The 22,330-nt window shown below is 36.9% G+C and overlaps 1 protein-coding gene across 4 annotated transcripts in view; it reads left to right on the plus strand.

Moving 5' to 3' along the window:
- PNPLA8 (patatin like phospholipase domain containing 8) overlaps positions 1 to 19,084 on the plus strand; it is a 33,088-nt gene extending 14,004 nt beyond the window's left edge. For all 4 annotated transcript variants that reach the window (XM_015854250.1, XM_015854262.2, XM_015854242.2 and 1 more), the window contains exons 8-10: positions 2,728 to 2,922; positions 16,564 to 16,759; positions 18,209 to 19,084. In XM_015854250.1, coding sequence (XP_015709736.1) covers positions 2,728 to 2,922; positions 16,564 to 16,759; positions 18,209 to 18,483 — 666 coding nt within the window. In that variant the 3' untranslated portion in view covers positions 18,484 to 19,084. The remainder of the gene's footprint in view (positions 1 to 2,727; positions 2,923 to 16,563; positions 16,760 to 18,208) is intronic.
- Positions 19,085 to 22,330: the final 3,246 nt, after the last annotated feature.

Raw genomic sequence — 22,330 nt, forward strand, 5'->3', positions numbered from 1 at the left:
AAAGAAAGATGCAGGGCTTTTGGAGAGGGTTCAGAGGATGGCCATGAGGATGATTAGAGGGCTGTTGTTCAGTTTGGAAAAGAGAAGGCTTTGAGGAAACCTTGTTATGGTCTCCCAGTATTTAAAGGGAGACTTTAAACATGAGGACAATTGACTTTTTACACGGTACATAGTGATGGGGCAAATGGGAATGGTTTCAAACTAACGGAGGAGAGATTTAGATTAGATGTCAGGGGAAGTCTTTGGGGCTGTTGAGGTGCTGGGGCATGTTGCCCAAAGATGTGGATGCCCTGTCCCTGAGGGTGTTCTAGGCCAGACTGGGTGGGTGCACTGAACAACTCAATTTAGTGCTTAATCTAGTGGTCAGCAACCCTGCCTGTGGCTTGGGGGTTGGAACCAGATGATCTTTGCAGTCCCTTCCAATCCAAGCCATTCTATGAAATGCTTATGTCAACTTCCTTAAGTTTTGTAGAGGTAACTTTCAATAGAAGATTGCAGTGTCTGGAGATCCCACATATTAAATGTGATACATCTTACCATGATGTAAGAGAAGGAGCCTCTCTCTGTGTTACCTGGATCACTAAGTTTTCGTCAGTCTTGTCTGTTGGCCTTAAGATCTCTATTCTTCCTGTATCTGAAGGGCACCAATTAATTGGAGGGATGTTATATACAGAAACAGCATGAAAGATGAGAAAGCATGGGTATTTTATTTTTGGTGAAGGATAGGGTGTGAAGAAAGAAGAGAAATATAATAGCATATATTTCAGAACAATCTGTAATTAACAGGTGTTTTGGTGCCACAGTACTGTATTCAATGCTTTACTGTTAAATGGAGGACATTCACATTTTTCTAAACATAGAAACATGTGCTTGACTGACTGCGTTCCTAGCCCATGTCTAAAACAAGGACATGAAAAGGACACAGTGGTATGTTACTTTCTGAGAGAGAAGCTAGACTACACTGACTTGAAAGTTATCTTTGAACTGGGATATTTGGCTTCATTCCATGTTCTTCAGTAATAAAATGCGAATATAAATAGAATTGAAACTAGTTGTTGATAGCAGTCAGTGTAGTGGTTGCGCTCTTTGCGAAGCCAGTAAAATCAAAATAAAAAATACATAGTTGCATAAACTGTGCTGCTGTAAAATTCCTGAAGAGATGGATTATTCCAAAATGTGCTCAGTATTTTACCAGTTGCACTTGCTTCAAGAAGTTAAATATGAGTAGTAAAAAGAAAAAAAAAAAAAAAAGGAAAAAACTCAAGTATTGATTTAATAGGTTTATTTATTAAAATTTCTGAAGTATTTTTTTTTCCTTAATGCATCTAGCAGTGCTTAGAATCAGGCCTTTTTTTGGACAAAACAGGAGTTTTTTTTCTCCAACAAATCACAGAATCAGAGACTTGTAAAGGTTGGAAGTGACCTCTAGAGATCGTGTCCAACCCCCCTCTGCCAAAGCAGGTTCCCTACACCATGTCACACAGGTAGGCCTCCAGGTGGGTCTTGAATATCTCCAAAGAAGGAGACTCCACCACCTCCCTGGGCAGCCTGTTCCAGTGCTCCGTCACCCTCACTGTAAAGAAGTTCTTCTGCACATTCGTGCGGAAAATGATAGAGTACGATCATTCCTGCATTTTCCTTCTGTGTGTGTTTGGTTTTTGTTTTCTGTACAGAAGTAATGCTTATCTTGGTTTCCTTTCCAAAGGTAAGCTTACTGTAAATTAAATGACTGTTTTAGCTGAAGAGTGGAAATGAATACAGTGATATCCCAGTGTCAGCTGCTAGTAAGGCTGGTGCTGAGTAATGTTTCACAGAAAAAAACCCTACTCTGTAATGAACAGTACACAAAATAGAATTGAACACCCACTTGTCTGCTGTATTGTTCTGAATGGTGTCAGGCAGACTGGCTGCGTCATTGCTAAAAGGTCTTGCATATTCTAAAGCTTATCCATAATTATAGGTACACCCACCTCATGTGATTATATCTGGAAAATATGCTGAATTTTGCAATTGTATATTTTTTAATGGAAATGCAGCTTTGACTTTTCACATAAATTTGTCTGACTTAAAGATGTTTGTGTCCTTACAAAAAAAACCAAAACCCTTGAAATAAAATCTTTCAAAGATTTTCTTTTTGAATGAGATCCTTTCTGTGGTCCTTTAGTTGAAGATGCAGCATTAAGTAATTTTTTTCCAGGAGAAATTGTTTGATGTGTCAAATACATGTATTTCATGCCACTGTTACATTGTTGGAAACTATCTTGTGAGAATTTTTAGTAGTTTTCGTGCACTTATTACATTTATTAAGATTGTTCTCTTGAAGTGCATTGAAGACGTTGGAATTTGAAATACTGTCTACATTTATATATTTAGCAAACATGAAGAGTATTGAGATGGAATATTTTCTGTAGCTCTAATATTAATTCTGTTCATAAGGGTGAAACTTCTTTAGTTGCATAGCTTTCTGTTAAAATATTGGTGAGCAGATATTGGTAGCAACAAAATAGAAACAATGAGAGGTTTAAAAAAGCATTCTCCTTAGGGAGGTTGTTGGTTTTTTCTTTCTTTTAACATTTACATAGGTATTATTGTAAAAGTTAGTGAACATGCACTGAGCAGAGCTTCTGTGAAGCATTTAATGTATAAATTGATTTTAGTTTGTTTTCTTAAGTTTGAGAATTTGTCCTTATCTGTTATAACTTGATTTTATTCCTTTGAATTCACCAGGTAGCTGCAGTAAGCACCATTGTAAACAGAGGAACACCACTGAAAGCTTTTGTTTTTAGAAACTACAACCACTTCCCTGGGGTGAAGTCTCATTATATTGGAGGCTGTCAGTATAAACTGTGGCAGGCCATTAGAGCATCATCGGCTGCACCAGGGTACTTCCAGGAATATGTTTTGGGCGATGATCTTCACCAGGTAAGCTGAAGTCTTAGCCTTGAGTAAATATTTTTCCAGGTAGAATGCTGGAAAATCAGAATTAATCAAATAATTTTATAGCAGAAAGAAAGTCTAGGGTAGGTAGGAGCAAGGAAGAAAACTTATTTTGTGTATATAGACTTTACAGAACCAGAGATTGGCACTGGCTTAAAAAATGTAGGCTTCCTAAAATATGACCTTAAGTTCTTCTACTGTTCCTTTCTTCTCTGCCTGGGAGGGAACTTTATATGAGTTGTAAATGGCCTTTGACTTCCTGCTTGCATCTGGTATTTCATTGAGCATTATTTCACTAGGTGGATGATACGGCTTTCCATCTAACAGTACTGCAAAGTGTGAAAATTTCAAGTTGTATGTTTCTGTGCCCCTTTTTATTACTGAATAATTTTTGTTTATGGGTCTGCTTTTACTTCCTTTTACTGATGGAATCAGTGTAGAACTTAAGAAGCTGAGTTTAAAAGCAGAAAGAATAAAAACGGCTATGGCAGTAAGATTAAATTCAGAAGACAGCTTCAAAAGAAATTCACTTGAGTGTGAAGTGATATATCCTACTAACAGTGAATGCTGTTTTATCGAATTATAGCTCTTTTTGGTGACCATGAGTGGTAAAGAGGAAAGGAAATTAACTTTATGTAGTACATTTTTCTTCTGACCTTCGTTATTGTCCTCCAGTACCTGTTGATTGTTTGTTCTGTAACTATGAGTTTGAGAGAATCCTTCTTATAGTATTTAATTAAAAGTAGTAGTGCTTATTTTGGAAAAGATATATTATAACCTCTTGCAAAAAAGGCTGTGAAGGATGACTGAATCCAAGGCCTTCAAGCAGAGACAGTATAGGATTGCAGTCTTTCTAAAGAAAGCATCTATTATATTTCCATCATATTAGTTCACATGTTGGCATTAATCTTAACTCATGGAAAGCAATGATGGCATATTTGTGTGATGTGTACCATAATCAAGCATAAATACACCCAGACCACATCCAGAATTTCTTCTGGTATTTATTAAAGTACTGTAGAATCTCATTAGTATTGTCATATGCATAAGTACTACTGAATTTTAAAGACTAACAAATAATACACTAAGAGTCAGTAAATGGAAGCACTGATAGAAAGGCAAAACCGGTAGAATTTAATTGAGAAATTAGCATAGGAGGAAAGTGCAGAAATTTGTCTATAATAATCCTGTGAAGAAACTGAAAGCAAGTCTGTGCACATTTTCTGCCTAGACTGATCTCCTGCTTTACTAGTGATATTAGGAGAGGGTAAAAATACTTAATGAAACTGTAGGCCACGGCTTGTAGATTCATAAAGCAGTATGTATGCAACATACTAGGATTTAAGGGTATCTAACATTTCATATAGATTTATTTTTCCAGTGCTCAGTTTCTCTTTCTGTAATGCACACAGTTGCAGTTGCTGAGGTTTCTGGAAAGCTTAATAAGAAAGTTTATCGTAGACCTTATCTGTTTCTTTTAGTGTAAGATCACTCTTCAATGTGTAATGTAATTAACTCACTTCTATTGGATGAATTTATCTAATTTTAAACGTTAATTAATGGAGACTTGTTATTGGCAATTTTGTCTGTGTATTGCAAAAATATCAAATAATCATTAAATGCGATGACTGAAAATAGTGATTTCAAAAGGTAAGCTGTATCTTGAAGTAACATTTATAAAGAGCTGGCATATTTACATTCAGATATATAAAAATTACATAAGTTAGGGGTTAATGTTCTCATGAAGGGCAGGATAGCCTTATTGCATCAACCAGATTGAGGGTGCTTTTATTTTCTTCATGTTCTGTTTTTCCTCTCTGCTTAGGGCCTTTTTGTTTTTCATTTTGTTTCCTTTAGTATGCTACATCTGGTTATCCCCAAAGCATATAATCAGATGCCACCTGAAATAAGCAAATAGGCTGTTTTATTTTTTGGGGAAAGCTAAAAGGGGAGTGGCACATCAGATTCTTTTTTTGAAATCTTGAAACACGGTCGTCTTCCACCTGTCCAAGTAGAACTGGAAAGAGGACTACTTTAGTCTTTGGAGCTGCTCCAAGCTGCTCCTTAACTACTTAGTTGGTCAGGATTAAGCTATGCGAGGCACTTTTCTTTCTCTTCTCACCATCCTACCCCCTCTTTCCTTGAGTTGAGAGCACATCAAAGCCTGTCTCTGTTTCCAAATGAAGAATAGCTGTATGGAATGATTTTAAACTTCTACAAAATACTTAATTGCCAGACTTCAGTGAAATGTATTAAAGTGGATTGTCAAACAACCTATACTCACTTTAAGTCCTATTTACCAGACCAGAACACATTAAAAAATTATGGTTAATATTATTAGAGACCAGGTCCAATATTCTCAGATATTTAAATGACATCTAGTTCATTTTCCATACTTGGAGTTCTTTGGACAAAGCCCTTCCATGTGATCAGACCAGCGTTGCCTCACAAGCTCACAGTTCTTTTCTTAAAGCACTCTCTTTGGTGTATTTGGATTACTAAAGAGCAAGAGATTAGGATGTCGCTTGCTTAGTTCTACAAAATTCCTAAGGCTGTAGATTTTGTATTCACTTTGCAAGGAGTTCATCATGGTAAACCATGGGGAATTAAATATATTTTCAGTATTAAAACAGTTCATTGTAGTAGAACTAGATACTAGATTTTCTAGTTATTCTTCCATATCATTTAAAAATCTATATTCTTTCCAAGCATGATATGTTAATAGTCTTGAACTCTTTAAATTTCTTTTAGGTTGTTGTCTTTTGTCTTTCAAACCTTTCTGATTTTCTTTCCTAGATTACATTTATTATTTTTTAGCACATGGGATGTGCTTGGTTTTTTTTTAATAGACAGCAGGCTAACAAGGTTCTATATGGCAAATGCTTCATAACTTTTTGCATGTGGATTTGAGAATCAGATTTAATTTCCATCAGTGCACATTTGAGCTACCTTGAACTAATTTGTTTTGATCCTGAGGGAAGAACCTCCTTGTCTTCGTCAAACTTATATGCATGTTTTGAATGGAATGGTACCTTAGTGAAAAACGTAAGGTGACCAAGGGGATTTATTTGTAGTAAGTATCCAAGATTGAAAACAATACGTATACGTAAATATTTCTAAATGGAATATGAAATTCAGTAATATTTCTGGTTAAAATGGATTTGTTACTAATATTTCAGCTTTAGGATTTTTTTTTTTTGAATAGGTTAATATAGCTCTTGTGAGTATTAGGAAATTTTGTCAAGCATCATTATTGTAGAAGTTCACTACAGCTGGCTGGGAAGTTAACATGATGAATCTTATATGGTGCTATCATAGTTTGTATGGGAAAACTCTTCTGTTTATCACTTTAATCTCACACACTAACAGACTGGACTGCTTTTGAACTACAGAAACAAATGAAGAACATAATGGTTAGGCAGCAGTACCATGATTTTATTTTTTAATTCATCATATAGTATGCATTCACTGTGTGCTCAAAGCTTTGATACTGTCCTACAATGTGGGAAATACGATGGTTTTCTCTGATTTTTTTTTTTTAATGGATTGGAAACTTGTATTAATTTATCAACATAATCTTTTCTAGTTTAACTTCTATATAATTTACTTCTGCACTGCTCGTATTTCTACATGATTAAAAAAATAGAGAAAAAAATGTGAAAATATTTGTAAAAAGCCTTGAAAAACTCAGAATGGTAAATAAAATGAGATCACCTTCATTGTTAGGGACTCTAAAGGATATTACATAGATACCAGGCTTTGTATTGGCTTATCACTCAACTGTAGGTTGAAAACTGAATGAAAGGCACTCTGTCATTTGGTTTGACTTTAAATTTGTGGAAATGCTTTTACAGTGGAAGCACAGTGGATTTTTTTTATAGTCAGTCTGCATATTCGCTTTTCATTTCGTCTGGTCTTTGTTAAAATTGATGTTGGATGAGTGCTATGTGTGAGGAAGATATTAATTCTTAAAGATTTTATGTATAATACTGGCTGTATATGCTGCAGTCATGCTTGAGCTAACTGTGTTTGTCCACTTTAACACTCACATTTCCATCCATACGTATATATTTATACATGTATGTGTATTTGTGTGCACACACTTGCACCCTTTCTCTGGGAATTCCAGTCTCACTTCCTGTATTAGCCTCTGTAAATGTTTGAGAGGATTGTAGTGTGTTAATTTATTAATAAGTTAATTATTTCTATAACTCCTCTGATATAACTGCTAAAAGATATTTCCTGGTGCTTGAATGCTTTGTTTTTATTTGTGCAGTTGATAACTTGATGCCAGATGTATTCAATTTCCATTAAAAAAAATAAGCAGTTAAAAAACCAAATAGCAATATTTACATTCAGGTCAATGGTGCCATGCTATCTTGTTCCACCCTGTCAAGAAGGAAAAACAGCGCAGCTGTTGGTAGATGAGGGGAGGAGGATTAATACTCTTTGTGGTTCAAAAGAGGAAGACATTAGCATTCAAAGGGATTTAATCCCTGTAACATGCTTCTCCAGGAACCCTGCGAGTCGAGAGAGACGGAGTCCTGATGTCACAGTGTACAAGCTGTATTGCCACGTATCAGCTTTTTGATACTAAAATCTATTTAAGAAGCACTGAGTGTCTTAATCTCTCTCCAGCCAGTGCTTTTCTTTTTTTCCCACTTCTTCCCACAGAGGGGTGTCTTTTTTTATTTTGTTTTTATTTTTTACATTGCTCTTTTCTTCTGCAGTGTAAAAAGCATTTCCTTTTTAGCTGTTCAACAGTGTCACTTCAGTAGACGGTGCAGTATGCTGAGCAAATTGCCAATTAATTAATAGAGCAATTTGGGATTTAACAATCATTATGCACACTTCACTCACTTGATTTTACGGTAAAAACTAAACTTGTACCACAGGATTAATTAGGGCATGGGGAGAATGGGAAGTAATTTATCAAAGCCATATATTTTGCTTAAAATAAAATATCCTCTGTTTAACACAACGCTTTCTTACAGTATGTTCCCATGATTTCACTGCTTTGATGCAATTCATGTAATAAAACACCAGTGTTGACTTACAGCAGTGTTTAAATAATGGTATTTTCCAGACCACCTTTGAGCAAGATCAAATGCTGAAGTATTTAAGAAAACGGCAGCTAATCTGTTAGTTGAGCTTTAATAACCCAGGAGAAAAATGCATATGGTGAGAATGTGATCTAGAAATAAATAAATATATAGTAATATAATATGTAACTAAAATTTCAAGCTTCACCTCAGTGAAGGGGGGGGGGGGTGGAAGTGTTTTCTTCATATTCTTCAGACTTCTGTGCTTTTAGTTGGTGGTAAATTTGCAAGCGCCATTTCATGTTTGTAGCTTGTTATGAGAGAGGCCTTCAAAAGTGATTCGCTTAATAGATCCTACCCTAATTGGTTTTACACGGTAGCTTTTAAAATTAGATTCAAGGGTACTTCCCAGGCTCTAAGAAGACATAGAATATAGGTCACATTGGAGTTCTTTTCATTCTTAGGATATGCCACGGTGATCAGCATGTACCAGAGCTTATACAGACTGTGCTTTAATAGGTGTATCTTGTTCTCACAATGACAGAAACAAATATTTCTTTGTTTCTTTACTTGTTGCCATACACATTTTGTTCACTATGTGGATATATGGAGTTCGTTTTCTCCTGTGGATTCTATGGATTTGGTTAGCAGCTCATAGGGTGAATGACCAAAGGGCAGTTTACCAGCCTTCATGCTGTTTACTGCAGCAGTGTTACTGTGCAGAGCAGGCTGCTTATAGGCTTCCCAGCAGAGACTGACTAAATGACTTGGTTTTGGAAGATTTCTTTCGTGAAAGGAAATAAAGGGTGTGTTTTGTTTAGGCATTTAATTTGGAAGTATTATGAATGTGAATCTACCATGATTCAGAGTGATACTTTGTTACTGTAAATGTAATAGTTGTGTGCTTTTGTGAAAAAGGAGGAAATAACAAAGTCACTCCCATAGGAGCTGTATTAGGTCACGCTATTTTTTTTTAAACTTTCACACTCCGTGCATCCTTATTAACACCATTTACCAGCTAATATTTGCTATAACTAAATCTTATAAAATCAGAGGAGACTGGTACAATAAAAATAAACTAAGAGCTGAGGCCGTGCAGTAGTGTGTTCAGTCAGTATAGGCTGCTACTGTCAAGTGCTGACATCACTGGCTGTAGTTTCTGAGGAGATCACAAGGGACTATTTTCTGTCAGTTATGCCTGTAATTTTTATTTTAGGCTGTACATCTGTCCAATAGCGACTTGGAAGGGACTGTATTTCCTTATGAAATAGCCTTGGGATAGTCATTGTGGAGGAAAGCCTAAGAGAGTGCTGTTGGTATCGATACAGTTACATTGTGTATGAGATATGGCGGCCTGATGCATGTTGTGAGTAATCACTTTGTGCTTTGTCGTATACCATCAATTCTGATTTCCCTTTTGCATTGTAGTTCAGCTTAGGAAACTGCCCTGTTTGTCATGGGTGCAGGTCTTAGTACCACAGCAGTGATACTTTCCACCGTGCATAGAAAATGTGCATGAAGTTGATTGGTTACTACCAAGCACGTTCATGATAGTTGAACAGGGTACAATGCCTAAGCCCTGTTTCCTGTGCTGAGCATCTCTTTTAGTGCATGGATTAATCTATAGAGCTAATTTTGCAAATCCCAAGCAGGCTGGAGATCTCTTTGATTCTTCATGTTGCAGTTCTTCTTCTACGGAGTATGTGTTCAATTATGTCTTTAGCAGTGTATTCTTCTTATATTTTACATCATATTTTCTATTTTTGTCTAATTTTTGAGAATTATTTCAGCTGGCATTTCCTTAGGGGGGAAAAAACCCAGGAGAGCACAGATCAAAACAGTTTCCCTTGGGTCAAATCCAGTCCTCTTATTGTTGCCAGCTACATTATAGACTGTAGTTCATAAACATGTAAATCTGTCTTTGCTGCTGTTACCCTTTCGGAAGGTTATTTTGAGAAGGATATTTAATCTTTTGATGGCCAGGAGATTTCGGATTTTGTTTATTGTGTTTATGACTGTTTTCTAGTTTAATTAACTCTTATTTTACTGGTATTTACACCCTCCTCTCCTCATAATTGGAAATACAAATACTAGGTTGTTGATATCAAAATGCTGACTCCTCCATGTCAATTACTTCCACTGATTAACTCACTTTCTCTTAAATTTTGTCCATGTTACAGTCAAATTCTGTACTTATGAACCTGTTTTGTTCAGTTTCAATGTAATAAAATATAACATCTGCATCACAAAGAATGAAACTAGTAAATAATAAAAATAGTTGGCATAGTTTTGTTAAAGTAAATGAATGGACTAATTTCATTTGACTTCACAGTATCAAAGGTGAAACTCCTCTTTATTTCTGCCTGTGCTTTACAAACACACCAGGGAGAACAGAAGTTGGGATGTGTGTTTGGGGCCAGTGTGGATTTAACTAAAACCCAGCTTTTTTTTAATCTACACTGCACACTATGATCCCTTCTTGCTTGTTGTTGGGGTTCCATGTTTTAAATTCTGTCATTCATTGTTTAATTAATGTAATTAAATGTAGTACACAGCTTATGCTTTTAATGGAATATCCCACCGTACATTTCATTGCCCAATAATTCTTTCTAGCAAATCTTCACCAATACAGTGTAAGTACATTTTCTGTGTCTGACATAAAAATTAATTCAGTAATGTCTTCAGAGCAGCTGGTTGTTTTCTGTGAATTAATGACCTGCTGGGATGAGTTAATAATTTAAGGTAATCACCTAGCACTGTACCTCTGCCAACCATTCATTCTAAAGATACGTCAAGAGCAAACGTGGCTAATATAGAGGAAAATAATGTGAAATATGTTATTAAATATTTAGTAATAGCAATTGGTAGCTCTCGGAAGCATTTAGCATGAGATTTGTATGTATATAAGCAGTGTAGTGTGGCATCACTAATTTTTTTACAGAAATAAGTAGTTCATGGGAGGACAGTTATACTGAAAACTAAACTTAGCTTTCAGTCTTTACATAAAATATAAGAGGTATGCAATAATTTGATCTTAATATGGGGTGTTTTTTAGCTGATGTAGTAAAAGTACCAATTTAGCTTTTAAGATGTTCCTAGTTTTTTACTAATCTAATCTTTACTAAAAATAATGGAAATATTTATATCAATGCCATTTAATAATGCAGATACATAAGCATCGAATTATATTTTCTTCACAAGCACTTTCTAAAGAGTTTTTCTGTTTGCCCATTCAAATGGCATCAGTTTTCTGCTCTAAACTGGAGCAGTTGTTTGTCATAGCTCCAGTGTTTGTTTTTCTAGTGTCAAAAAAAAGATAGCCATTATAAAACAATGAGCAGAACACATTTGGGGAATATTAAAAGAGCATCCGAATTTCATTCAGAATCACATTCTTGAAGCTTGGTGTACAGGAGGAATGCATTTGTATTCTCACTTCTGTCTTCTACACTGGGAGCACTCCCTGCTGCTCATATGAACGTACTGAGCTGATTTTGCAGAATGATTTGGCAAAGCTTACTTTTTATTGAAGGAGATGAGGCTAAATGTTTTTGGAGTAAGTGTTTGAATTTTCAGAGCACTGATCTCTTACCATTGTGCGGAGAGTCTCCAAGTGCTCATTTGAAACAGTAAATCTTATTCTTAATCTGCATCTGTTAATTATTTTTATGTTGATTTTAAGCACCAAATTTGAAAAATACTCTTCAGAGTCTCTTCAGAATCTTAGCCTGTCTTGTCTCAGCCTGTGATAGCTTTGTACTAGTTCTTTTCCAGGCCTTCCATATTTACAATGAAAGTAAACAACAGAGCAAGTCTGTAGAAGTGAGCTAAAATGCAAAGCATGTCAGCATAGGCAGTGAGGTGAAGTGGTTACTATGGAGCCTGCCAACTCAGCTTCCAAATGTCAGACTTGGCTTTCTTAAGTTATATCCTTCGCACAGTGCTAGATTATTTTCTTCACAAAGCTTAACATCACATAAGTGAAACTTGGGATGTTACATGCAGCCATTAGAAGGCACAACTTGAGATTGACAACATTAGGAAATGGAATGAGATTTTATGGGTAAACAGTGTCTTCTGAACTTCATTTAAAAACAACAAGCTGTCCAAAATAAACTGTGATTTAGGCTGCTTGTTTTTTTTTTTTTTGTTTTGTTTTGTTTTTTTTGTTTAACATCTTCATTTTAAGAACTGTTTATAAAATACTGGTTTGAATGGCTAAGATGTGATTTTTATACATGTTCACCATAGCTGTGTACATGAGACAAGAATTTTCATAAGGTTCTGTACTTCCAGGCTGCTGAGTGGTCTGGAGCACTTCTTTTATTTGAGTTCTCTGTATTTTCATTTGGATTATGAAGTAAATGAGGAACATTTGACAATACTGAAGCATGCGTACCTTAATGCCTAGAACTGCATGAGCAAGGAATCTTCACCAAAGAGATTTCAATGGAGCGTTATGCCTACAAAAAGTGCACTTATCCTGCTTTAAATAAATCAATGTGGTAGTCAAACCACAAGGGAAGCCTTCTCTGCTTTGTAACTGTCAAAATACTTGAGGGAAATATTAACTACAGCTCTAGCATAGCTAACTAACGCTGGGCCCTAAAAGTGTGGTTGTGCTTGCATTGACAAGTTATAGAAAAATCTGTACACTCTGTGCTCACTGTACTGTCTGCAAATTAAGGTGATTTAAGTGAGATTTTGCAAAGTTCAGAGGTTGAAGGAGCGCATAAGATTTGACAGTGCACTGACTGTAGCAGCACAGGAAGAGGTAACTTTGTATGCTTGGGAAGTGAAGAAGTTTGCAGTTGTATTGCGAACCAACTGAATGAGAGGAGGTGGTTAAATGTAGTCAAGGACAATCTAAGAACAGGAGAACAAAGCAAATGAGTCACTGGTCTGCTCTGGCTGGTTGCCTGGCACATAGTCAGACAATTGCATATTTTTATGGATGTTAATCAGCAATTTTGTCATTTAAAGAGTTGCTGTAAGTCAGCCCTTCAGCTCATTTCTAAGGTATGTGCTGTGTGTGAAAAATGCACATTGGCTTTTATTTTTTTTAAGACTCCAGACTGTACTGGAGTAGTTCTGTATTTTGTAAGAAAGGCTTTTAAAAGTTTGTTTTACAGCTAAAATAACACGTACCTACAACGATTCATACGCTGTTTCTTTAAAGAGTAGAACGTTAGGAAAATGAAAGAGAATGAGGCCTCGGGAGGTTGTCTAGTCCAGTCTCCTGTTCAAAGCAGAGTAAACTTCAAAGTTGGGTCACATTCCCAGGGCCTCGCCAAGCTGGATTTTGGAAATATCCAAGAACAGAGATTCTACAGCTTTCTTTGTCTGCGCTTTGTTCTGTGCTTTTTTAAAGAGTCTATCTAGATATTTTCCCCCCTCCCTTAGACAGAAGGTTGTGATTTGACTCCTCTTTGACTTACTCTTTTATCAGGCTAAATAAATCCAATTCTGTGCATCATCTTTTATGTCGTGTTCTTTAGTCCCCAAACCAGCTTAGTGGTTCTTTACTGTCCACGTCCCATTTCTTCAGTGTCTTGTAACTGAGTGTCCAAAACTGGACACAGCATTCCTAGTGTGACCTCATGAGTATTGAGTTAAAGGGAATTATCACTTCACTTAACTTACTGGTTGTTATGCTCTTAGCCCAGTATGCTATTAGTATTCATTCATGCAAATGTATGTTGATAACATAGTGGTATATCTAATGTACTATTCATATTGTCTCTCTCTGTTGTATCTCTCACAAACAGTGCTATACCATAGCAATATAGATAGAAGGGCAACACGTTCTACTAGGAACTTAAAAGGTTTGGGGTCAGGCTTCTGAAGCTCGTATTGTAATTAAAACCATCACTTTATATCAACAAGATTCTTGTGATGCTATACATGGCATAAAGAAGCTGTTTAATTTATATTATTTGTTTTTGTACATAGGCATTAAGAGAGTAAAATTGTGCTATCCAGTGTTAGTCCGTTAAATCTATGCTCTTCAATTATACATAGGTTGCTCCAAAAGTAATACCTCCTGTTTATTTCCATGGAAGCTTCAGCAGATACTAAGAGCACAATAGCACTATTTGATAGAACAAATTCTCAGCTACACAGTGCTTTTTCAACACAGTCACCATCATTAGCTGTGCATTTTTGCCACCAATGAACAAAAGCCTGTGTGCCATGCTTGTAATAAACCTGCACAGGGGAAGATGCCCCATTGTTACTGCCTTCACTGTTGGAATGTATCACACACTGCCTCGCTGTGTTCCCATCCACTGTTTGTTCTCCATCAATGAATGCAATTTTTTCTACATGTAGGAATTCATTGACGCACCTTTGCTTTATCTGCACTTCACTGTCAGACCCCATTCTGTCAGACTGCCCCTCTGCTGCCATCTGTCACACAGCAACAACATGGAATAGGATATTGGTGGGAAGGTTCAACCTCTACTGCTGCACCACCAACATCTGCCTCTGGCATTATGGACCAGCATAATAAAGTAGGAGGCACTGCTTTCAGAGCAGCTCTCATAAAATATGAGGTGTTACGAGGGAGCAGACCTGTATGTCTCAGGAAGAACTTCTTGTGCAATTTTATGAAGACAGAGCAAGAAGGCAATTATTTGGAATCAGGGAAGTCAATCTCTGATAATTTCTGGTCTTAGAACTGGATTTTTACTTTTTTAACAGTTCTTAAAACTTATATAGAAAATTTACAGTGAGATCATTGAAACTAATGTGCAATATTTAGAATGTGACAGTTTCATTCTTTGACTTAATGTGTTCTAATGCTTCTGGAGCTGCATTATTTAAATTATTGCAATACATCCTTCGCTGAGTCTTCTAATGTCCAGTTGAATTAAGAATGTTATTTACTGATTCAGTAGTTGATCTCTGAAAGCAGAATAGCAATAAGATGAACGTCTTTGTCAGAGTAAGCTGATTTGAAACACCTTGTTCACTGGAGGGCAGTAGGACTAGATGGCCTTTAAAGGTCCCTCCCAACTCTAAGGATTCTATGATTTTGTGTTATCTTTCCTTGGTGTTTTTTTCTGTCAGTTTGATTAAAGATACAGTGGTATTCTGTTATTAACTACGCCCTGTATTTTGATAACACTAAGCTTTCCCATGGTGGAAAAAAATCATGCTTGATTAAAGTATATTGGCAAGATCAGTGGAAATTATTTGGTAAGCATTTTTTAATCTAGGTTATAAAGAAATAAGTAAGTACCATAAAGATAAGTATTAAGATTTCCGATTAAGATTCATGGGGAATTAAATCAAGGACAAAGACATCCTTGTATTTTGTTTTCTATGTAGAATTAAATTTATCCGTAAGCAAGGATAATAGGCACTGAAAAGACTATTCATTTTAGCAGTGTTTTGAGCAAAGTAGACAGTAGTCCAGAAGCAGTTCAAAGATCTTTTTGTAGGTTGAAATAGAAGCTTGATAAACAAAAAAACCCAACTCTATCTCAGCAATCCTGTTTCTACTTTTCTAGCACAGCTGTAGTTAATAACAGTTTCTGTACAGTGTGCATCAATTCCGTAATGTTTTTCATTCTAAGCTCTGTATCAATGTCAGTGGTTTCTTTGTTATTCTTGTAATGGGATTGACAGGTACAGGATTTAGGTAGTTCACAGAGCCTTTGCTTTTTGCTTATGCAAATACTCAGCCATATACTATTTCGACTATATTTTATATGGTTTTTTGAATGGCTGTAAAATTCTTGGCCTTTGCTATGATTAATTACTGTTCTTAACTACAGAAATCTTGAAAACAAAAGGTCTCACTTACGTTCATACATTCTACTTCTTGCACTCCACAAGTATCCTTTAGTATGCTCTTCTGGCTGTCTTAGAAGCCTAGAAGACAGAAGTACTTACTAAAGTAGCAGAGATATACCAGTTAAGTGAGCAAGTTCAGTGCAGGGTCACAAAGATGGTGAAGGGATTGGAGCATCTCATATGAGGGGAAACAGAGTGGGGTCTGTTCAGCCTAGAGAAGAGAAGACTCATGGGGGAGGGGTATCTTACCAACGTGAAATAAAGGTTTGGAGAGAATGTAGAAGAGGGAATATCCTTAGAAAAGACGAGGGGTAATAACACAAATTAAAACACATTAAATTCCACCTGAACTGAAGATTATTATGAGGGTGGTCAAGCACTGAGAGAGATTGCCCAGAAAGGTTTTGGAGCCTCCGTGTGTTGAGATACTCAGAATCCAACTGGTTATCGCCCTTGGCAGCACGCTCCAGCTGATCCTCTGCAAGGAGGGGGTTTGGACTACGTGATCTCAAAATGTCCTTCCTAATCTAAACTAAGCACTCACACCAGCAGAACTGACCAGAGATTCAAGAGGTGATCTGACAGTGTCCATAAGCCCAGGAAGCTTAGCTATGCAGCTGCTGCAAAGCCCAATCAGAATGCTTGCAGAAGAGATGGAAATTATCGCCTGTTTTATTGAGATATTTTAATATAAAAATGCTATACCCGTTCAGTTTGTAATTGCAAATTTGTTTTGTTTACATCATATATAGTATTAACCCTTATATTTATTTTTAATTTACAGGATGGAGGCTTGCTTCTAAATAACCCTTCTGCACTGGCAGTTCATGAGTGCAAGTGTCTTTGGCCAGATGTTCCACTGCAGTGCCTGGTATCGCTGGGTACTGGCCGGTACGAAAATGCAGGGAAGACGAATGTCACATACACCAGTTTGAAAGCCAAACTCACAAATGTTATCAGCAGTGCGACTGACACAGAAGGTTAGTGTCTTAATTTGTCTTTGCTCTCTGGCTCTTTTCAGCTTTTTGATGATTCTTATAATTTCAATTCAGAGAGCAATTTGCAACATTTTGTTTTTCCTTTTTTCTCTGTCTAACCCACTGAAACTTCTGCCTAGGTCTTATAATGTGTAGCAAGAACTGTGTTTGTTTGACTATATGTCAAAATCGAATGCAGACTAAAGGAGAGTTTTTGCTTTCAGAAAGCTGTTTTCACCCAGCAAGTGTTTGGAACAGATTGTCCAGAGAGGTGGTGAATGCACTGTCCTTGGGGGGACATTCGAGGTCAGGCTGGACTGGACTCTGAACAACCTGATCTAGCTGATCTCCCTGTTCATTGCAGGGGGGTTGGACTAAATGACCCTTAAGGGTCTCTTCCAACTCGAACAATTATATGATTCTGCAATTTGAATTATAGCAAGAAAGCATGCATTTAAAGCATATATCTTCTGAACTCGTTACATATAGCTAGTGTTTTAATACTAGTATTACAGATTTTCTGGAGATGGTAATACCAGTGCATTTCTCAGTGTTATCTCCATGAGTCTGCATCATCATCATTGTGCCATTGCTGAGCTCTTTTAGCTTATGAGGTCTCAGCTGTTAGTAGGTGGCTGATGACATGGGTATACTGCAGGTACCTGAAAAATGAGAATTCCATTAGTAATCCATCAGGATTTGTACAAAGGGATATTGATATTGAGAGGGAGAGTGTTAGAATGCACAGAAGGAAGTAAGAGAGTGAAAGCTGGAAGTAGTCACGGAAATGGAAGTTTAAAGGAGATAGGGGGATCTTAAAGGAGGGAGAAATGAAGTTGTGGAAGAAGAAAAGAGGAAGCAAAGAGAGGGACAAATACATCTATTACATAGCCAGTTTATTTATGTACTGCTTAACTTTCAGAATGCAAACATTTTAAATTAAATGAAAATTCCAAAACCAAAATGTGTATTCATATTTAATAGTTGCAGTTTAAAGAAAGCTTCAAAGCTACCTATTTCTTTTACTGCAGACTTTGAGATTAGAGTTGAATATATAGCTCTCTGTTTCATAATCTTCTCCCGTTAATATTGAGTGTAACAAATCATGAGGATCCTGAGTGGGGATAAGTAAGTCACATTACTGCTGTTCAGAATGTCTTCTTTTTCATCAAGGAATGAACATATGTGTATCTGGATATTTCACAAAGTCTCCTTGATTATCATGAGTGCAGTTGCCTTAGAATAAAAGTTGAAGGTTTTCAGCAGAAATAGGGCTGTGGGGTTGTTTGCAAAATAGTTTCATTAATTCGTGTAAGACAATAGTGGAAAAAAAATGTACTTAGCAAAGCAGCACATATTTACACTTTCTGTGTCCAGAGCACCTGTTCAGACTGTAGGGCTATTTGTCTCTCGTGTAAATGTAACGTTTTCCTGCATTTGTTTTCAATGCAGAAGTTCACACCATGCTGGATGCACTGTTACCACCAGACACTTATTTCAGATTTAACCCTCTGATGAATGAAGACATTGCTCTGGACGAAAGTCGGAAGGAGAAGCTCAGCCAGCTGCAGACAGATGGGATTCGCTATTTGGAACGAAATGAAGAAAAACTGAGAAAAGCAGCAAAAATATTAACAGAAGAAAAATCAACTTTACAGAAATTTCACGATTGGATAAAATTAAAGGCTGATATGTATGAAGGTTTTCCTTTTCTTTCCAAATTGTGAATCTGTAATGCATGGAAGTCTGTAAATGTGAACCTTATTTCAGAAAACTCATTCAGTGCTGTAGAGGAACGGTGTTCATTGTGGGTGAGCAACATCTTTGGAAGCTGTCTGTAGAACTCTGGTGCGATGCAGGATGGCTGTTTTGTGCCCACTTCCTTGATATCAAGTTTTATGTTGTTAATTATTTTCTGAACTTTAGGGATCTTACTGTTGTTCTTATTCAATTTGTTGAAGTTGGTAAAACTGAAAATTATGAGAACAGTGCATTTTTCAGTGTGTGTACCATATTTATGGCTGGAGTGAGACTCTTGTCAGCCGCCAGGCTCATTGCAAATGAACCAATTAATGAAAAATAAAATCCTCATTCACTTTAGGGTAGGCAACGTACTTGTTAGGCTCTTACGTAGCCACTGAGTTTAATAGAAGTGAAGCCAAAAACAAAAACAAACCCTTTGCCTGTGTTAATTGCACTTTTACATTTGAAAGATAACATTTAAATTCTTCTTCTTTCCAGTGGTTTTTGTACATAACTGTTCGGTGAGATGTTTGGATGACTATAAATGGCATATTAAATTATGAAGATTAACCAATATTCTTAGGACTTACTGCCTTTGTTGTTTTTTTTTACTGACTTCGTTCTTTGGTTTGTTCGTTCTTTGGAAATAATCCCAAGCCTTCCAACTACATTTGAGCTGCTGTTCTCATCAGAAGGTAAAGGAAATAAAGCTTAAAAACAGTTCACTAGTTATGCAAGTGAGAAGCTTATTATAGAAGCTTCAGTTTTTGATGCCAAACCTCCACCGTCAAGAAAAATGTAGCAGTTGGTACCTGAAATAATAATTATGCATTGCCTTTTATCTTTCAGCTTTCATTCGTGCACTCTCGTGAAATCATGTTAGAGTTGTGAGGTTTTCTTCACAGCTTTACTATGATCTTACTACTCATTCCATTGCAACCTCTTGCTTATGTTATGCAAGGGGTTGTGGTAAGCGATGCCAATACTGTACATAAGTGAAACATTTTCAGCAGCACTATTAGAAACACTAATGAAATGTGACTTAGCTGCTGTCTCGTGTTGGGCTTCAATACAAGTCAAGCACGTTTCTCTGGGTGACTTTTTGCACCTTAGTAGACTGCTGCATGGAACTGCTTACTGTGTAACCCGTCCAATTTTACCAAAAAGCAGCGTTTGTCCATTTGCCTTTCAGGGGTTATAGAGTGCCACTGCATGTTCTAAATATATCACTTACCTTGACAGTCACCTTCTGCTCTTGTCTTCTCCAGTCAAATATCAGTAGGTTACTTTTCAGAAGAGGATGTGGATGAGGACGATGTTGATCCTCAGGAGCTGCCGCGCTGCATTTTGTGACTGTGGGGGAAAATATTTGATTTGGGCTGGTTTCTATTTTTCAATATGAGAAAAAGGTTCTACCTGAGTGGTTTTTTTTTTTGGTTTTTTTTTTTTCTCTACTCAAATACCCACTGTTTTCTGGTGTTCCCTCACTTCTTGGACTTGTTTGGTCAGTGAAGCTGATAGGTGCCATTAGCACACAGCAAGCTGAAGCCTTCAGTTTCTTATTTAACTCTTCCCCATGCAAATAAATTCGAGGTGCACAAGGATTAAAGAAGCCTTTACTATTCAGCATGCAAGGGAGGGAAAAGGAGAAACTGAGAGAAAGAAATCTCAGTTTATTTTTTACAAGAATGAAACCTGTGCGCCACTGGTGTTGGACACTTGGGTAAGTGCAAGAGCTGATCGACTCCATTGGTGTGAAATCACTTCGCAGGTGGGATGTCTTTTCTGCTTTCTGCAGTGCTAAGATTTTATGTAGAACCTTGGCCTTTAAGCCTTTCATAAGAATGCATTAAACGTTCTAGGCTGATGAGAGCAGTTTGTCTGACTTCTGAGATCCCATATTTCAGAAATTAGAATGTATTTGCGAAGGCATCAGCCTTGCCTGCATGTTAGAAGTGTTCCGTGAAAGATTTCTTGTGTGATTACACTTGGAAGCTACTGTTCCTGTTCCTCCGTTTGTTCTTGATGTAACTATATTTGCTTAGGTTTCCTTTCTTTCTTCCTTTCTTTTTTAAGTACACATAAAATAATAGAGTTGAGCTACGGAGTAATTAATTCAGACTGTTTTAGGCCACTTTGTGTATAGACTCACAGGATGTGTGTATTGAATCCTTTCAAACTACAATCTTTGATCCTCGGCATGGCAGTGCTGCACTGTCTATCAGGCGCTAATTAGGAGTTTGCGCTCCCTTCTAAACCATTTTAAAACACGCAGCCATGAGAGATGTATCGCTCTGGCTGTAATTAGTTTTTAGTTACTTACAGATATGAGCAGTTTTCAAGGATTCCCACTTATCCTGTTCCTACATCACAGAATACAACTATTTACAGGAAGTTTATTGAGGCTTTAGATGTGGAATCCCAACTGATATTCTAACAGAAGAAAATGGAATAGGGAAAGCTGTAGAGGAATCAGAACTGGCTACATATGGAGAAGGAATTTAAAATTAAAGGGGCTAATTGGTAGGCAGCAGATGGTCTAGACATGGATCATATACCAGCATATTTTAACTAAGCACGTGGATGGAATGAAGAATGTGACAACCAGGTGAATCCAGGAAGGGTCCTCGATACGGTAAACAAGGAGAATTCAGTGCATCATGAATCTAAGGAGGAAATAGGTTAGAAAGAAAGCAGTGCCTTTGAAGAACACTGGTGTAAGATCAACAGAAGAAGGAAGATTACTGTAATGCAGAAAATCGAGTTAAAGGAATCCTGCTATGAAGGAGTACCCTGAGGAATGATGTGCATTTATCCAGTTAACTAACAGAAACCAAGTCAGCAAATTCACAGCTCCAAAACCAGGTGCATGTATCAGTGCACCTCAGGGGACGCCATGGACTGACAGATAGGAATAGGAATAAAAGCGGAATAGGAGATATCAGTGTGAATTTTGGAAATTAAACCGCAAGAATAAACTGGATAACTGTTCCAGGTTACTTGGTGTGAGAGAAGAAAACAGAATTCTTCTGCCCAGATGTCTGATAACATTTGAATATGCCAAGCTTGCATACTGAAAATGAGCAGGTTCATGCTTTAGTTTAGAATGTGATAATGCCAAACCTTTGTAAAATTGACATAGTACTTTTGGTCTGATTGTGAGGAGCAGGAAGAAGGAGTCTAGACAACAAAATGAAAGGGTGAAGATGTAACATAATGTCTCTTAATGCAATGTCAGAAAGAGAAAATGCCCCTTGGACGTGTCTTAGTTTCTAATTGCCTTTGCAGCAGGAGATAGTAGTTGAAAGATGATTCATTACCATAGGAAAGAAAATCAAACTTTTACATGATGTAATGTAAGGCATTGATTTTAGGATATTTCCTGGCAGTGGCAATTCAGTACTAATATGAAAATACCGATTCTTTGCAGAGGGCACAGGCATCAAGAGTTGAATGTAATTACAGCTGGGACGCTGCTGTTAGTGACATTCAGACTAAAACAGATGCAAAGAAGGGCTGCCAAGGGGAATGTTAAGAGAACATGGTTTGGTTCACATTCCAGCTTAGAAAACAAGGTCTGGAAGGAGGGTACATGCTTTGTTCCTTCAAGGAGGAAAAGGTAATAAAATAAGGGGCAACACTTCCATAAAACCAAGGGCATTTAAACTGACCAATATGAAACAGGCAGAAAATGAAAAGGTTCCAAAATCCAAAGCAGCAATGTTACAAAATACAGCAGAGCTATGCAGAGAGTTAACAGGGAGAAAGAAACTCTCTTCCTGTAAGTTTTAAAACAATTCCTGAATAGGTTTCTACAGTGTGACACTATAA

Source organism: Coturnix japonica, chromosome 1 (genome assembly GCF_001577835.2).
Source record: "Coturnix japonica isolate 7356 chromosome 1, Coturnix japonica 2.1, whole genome shotgun sequence".
Classification (NCBI taxonomy): Eukaryota; Metazoa; Chordata; class Aves; order Galliformes; family Phasianidae; genus Coturnix; species Coturnix japonica.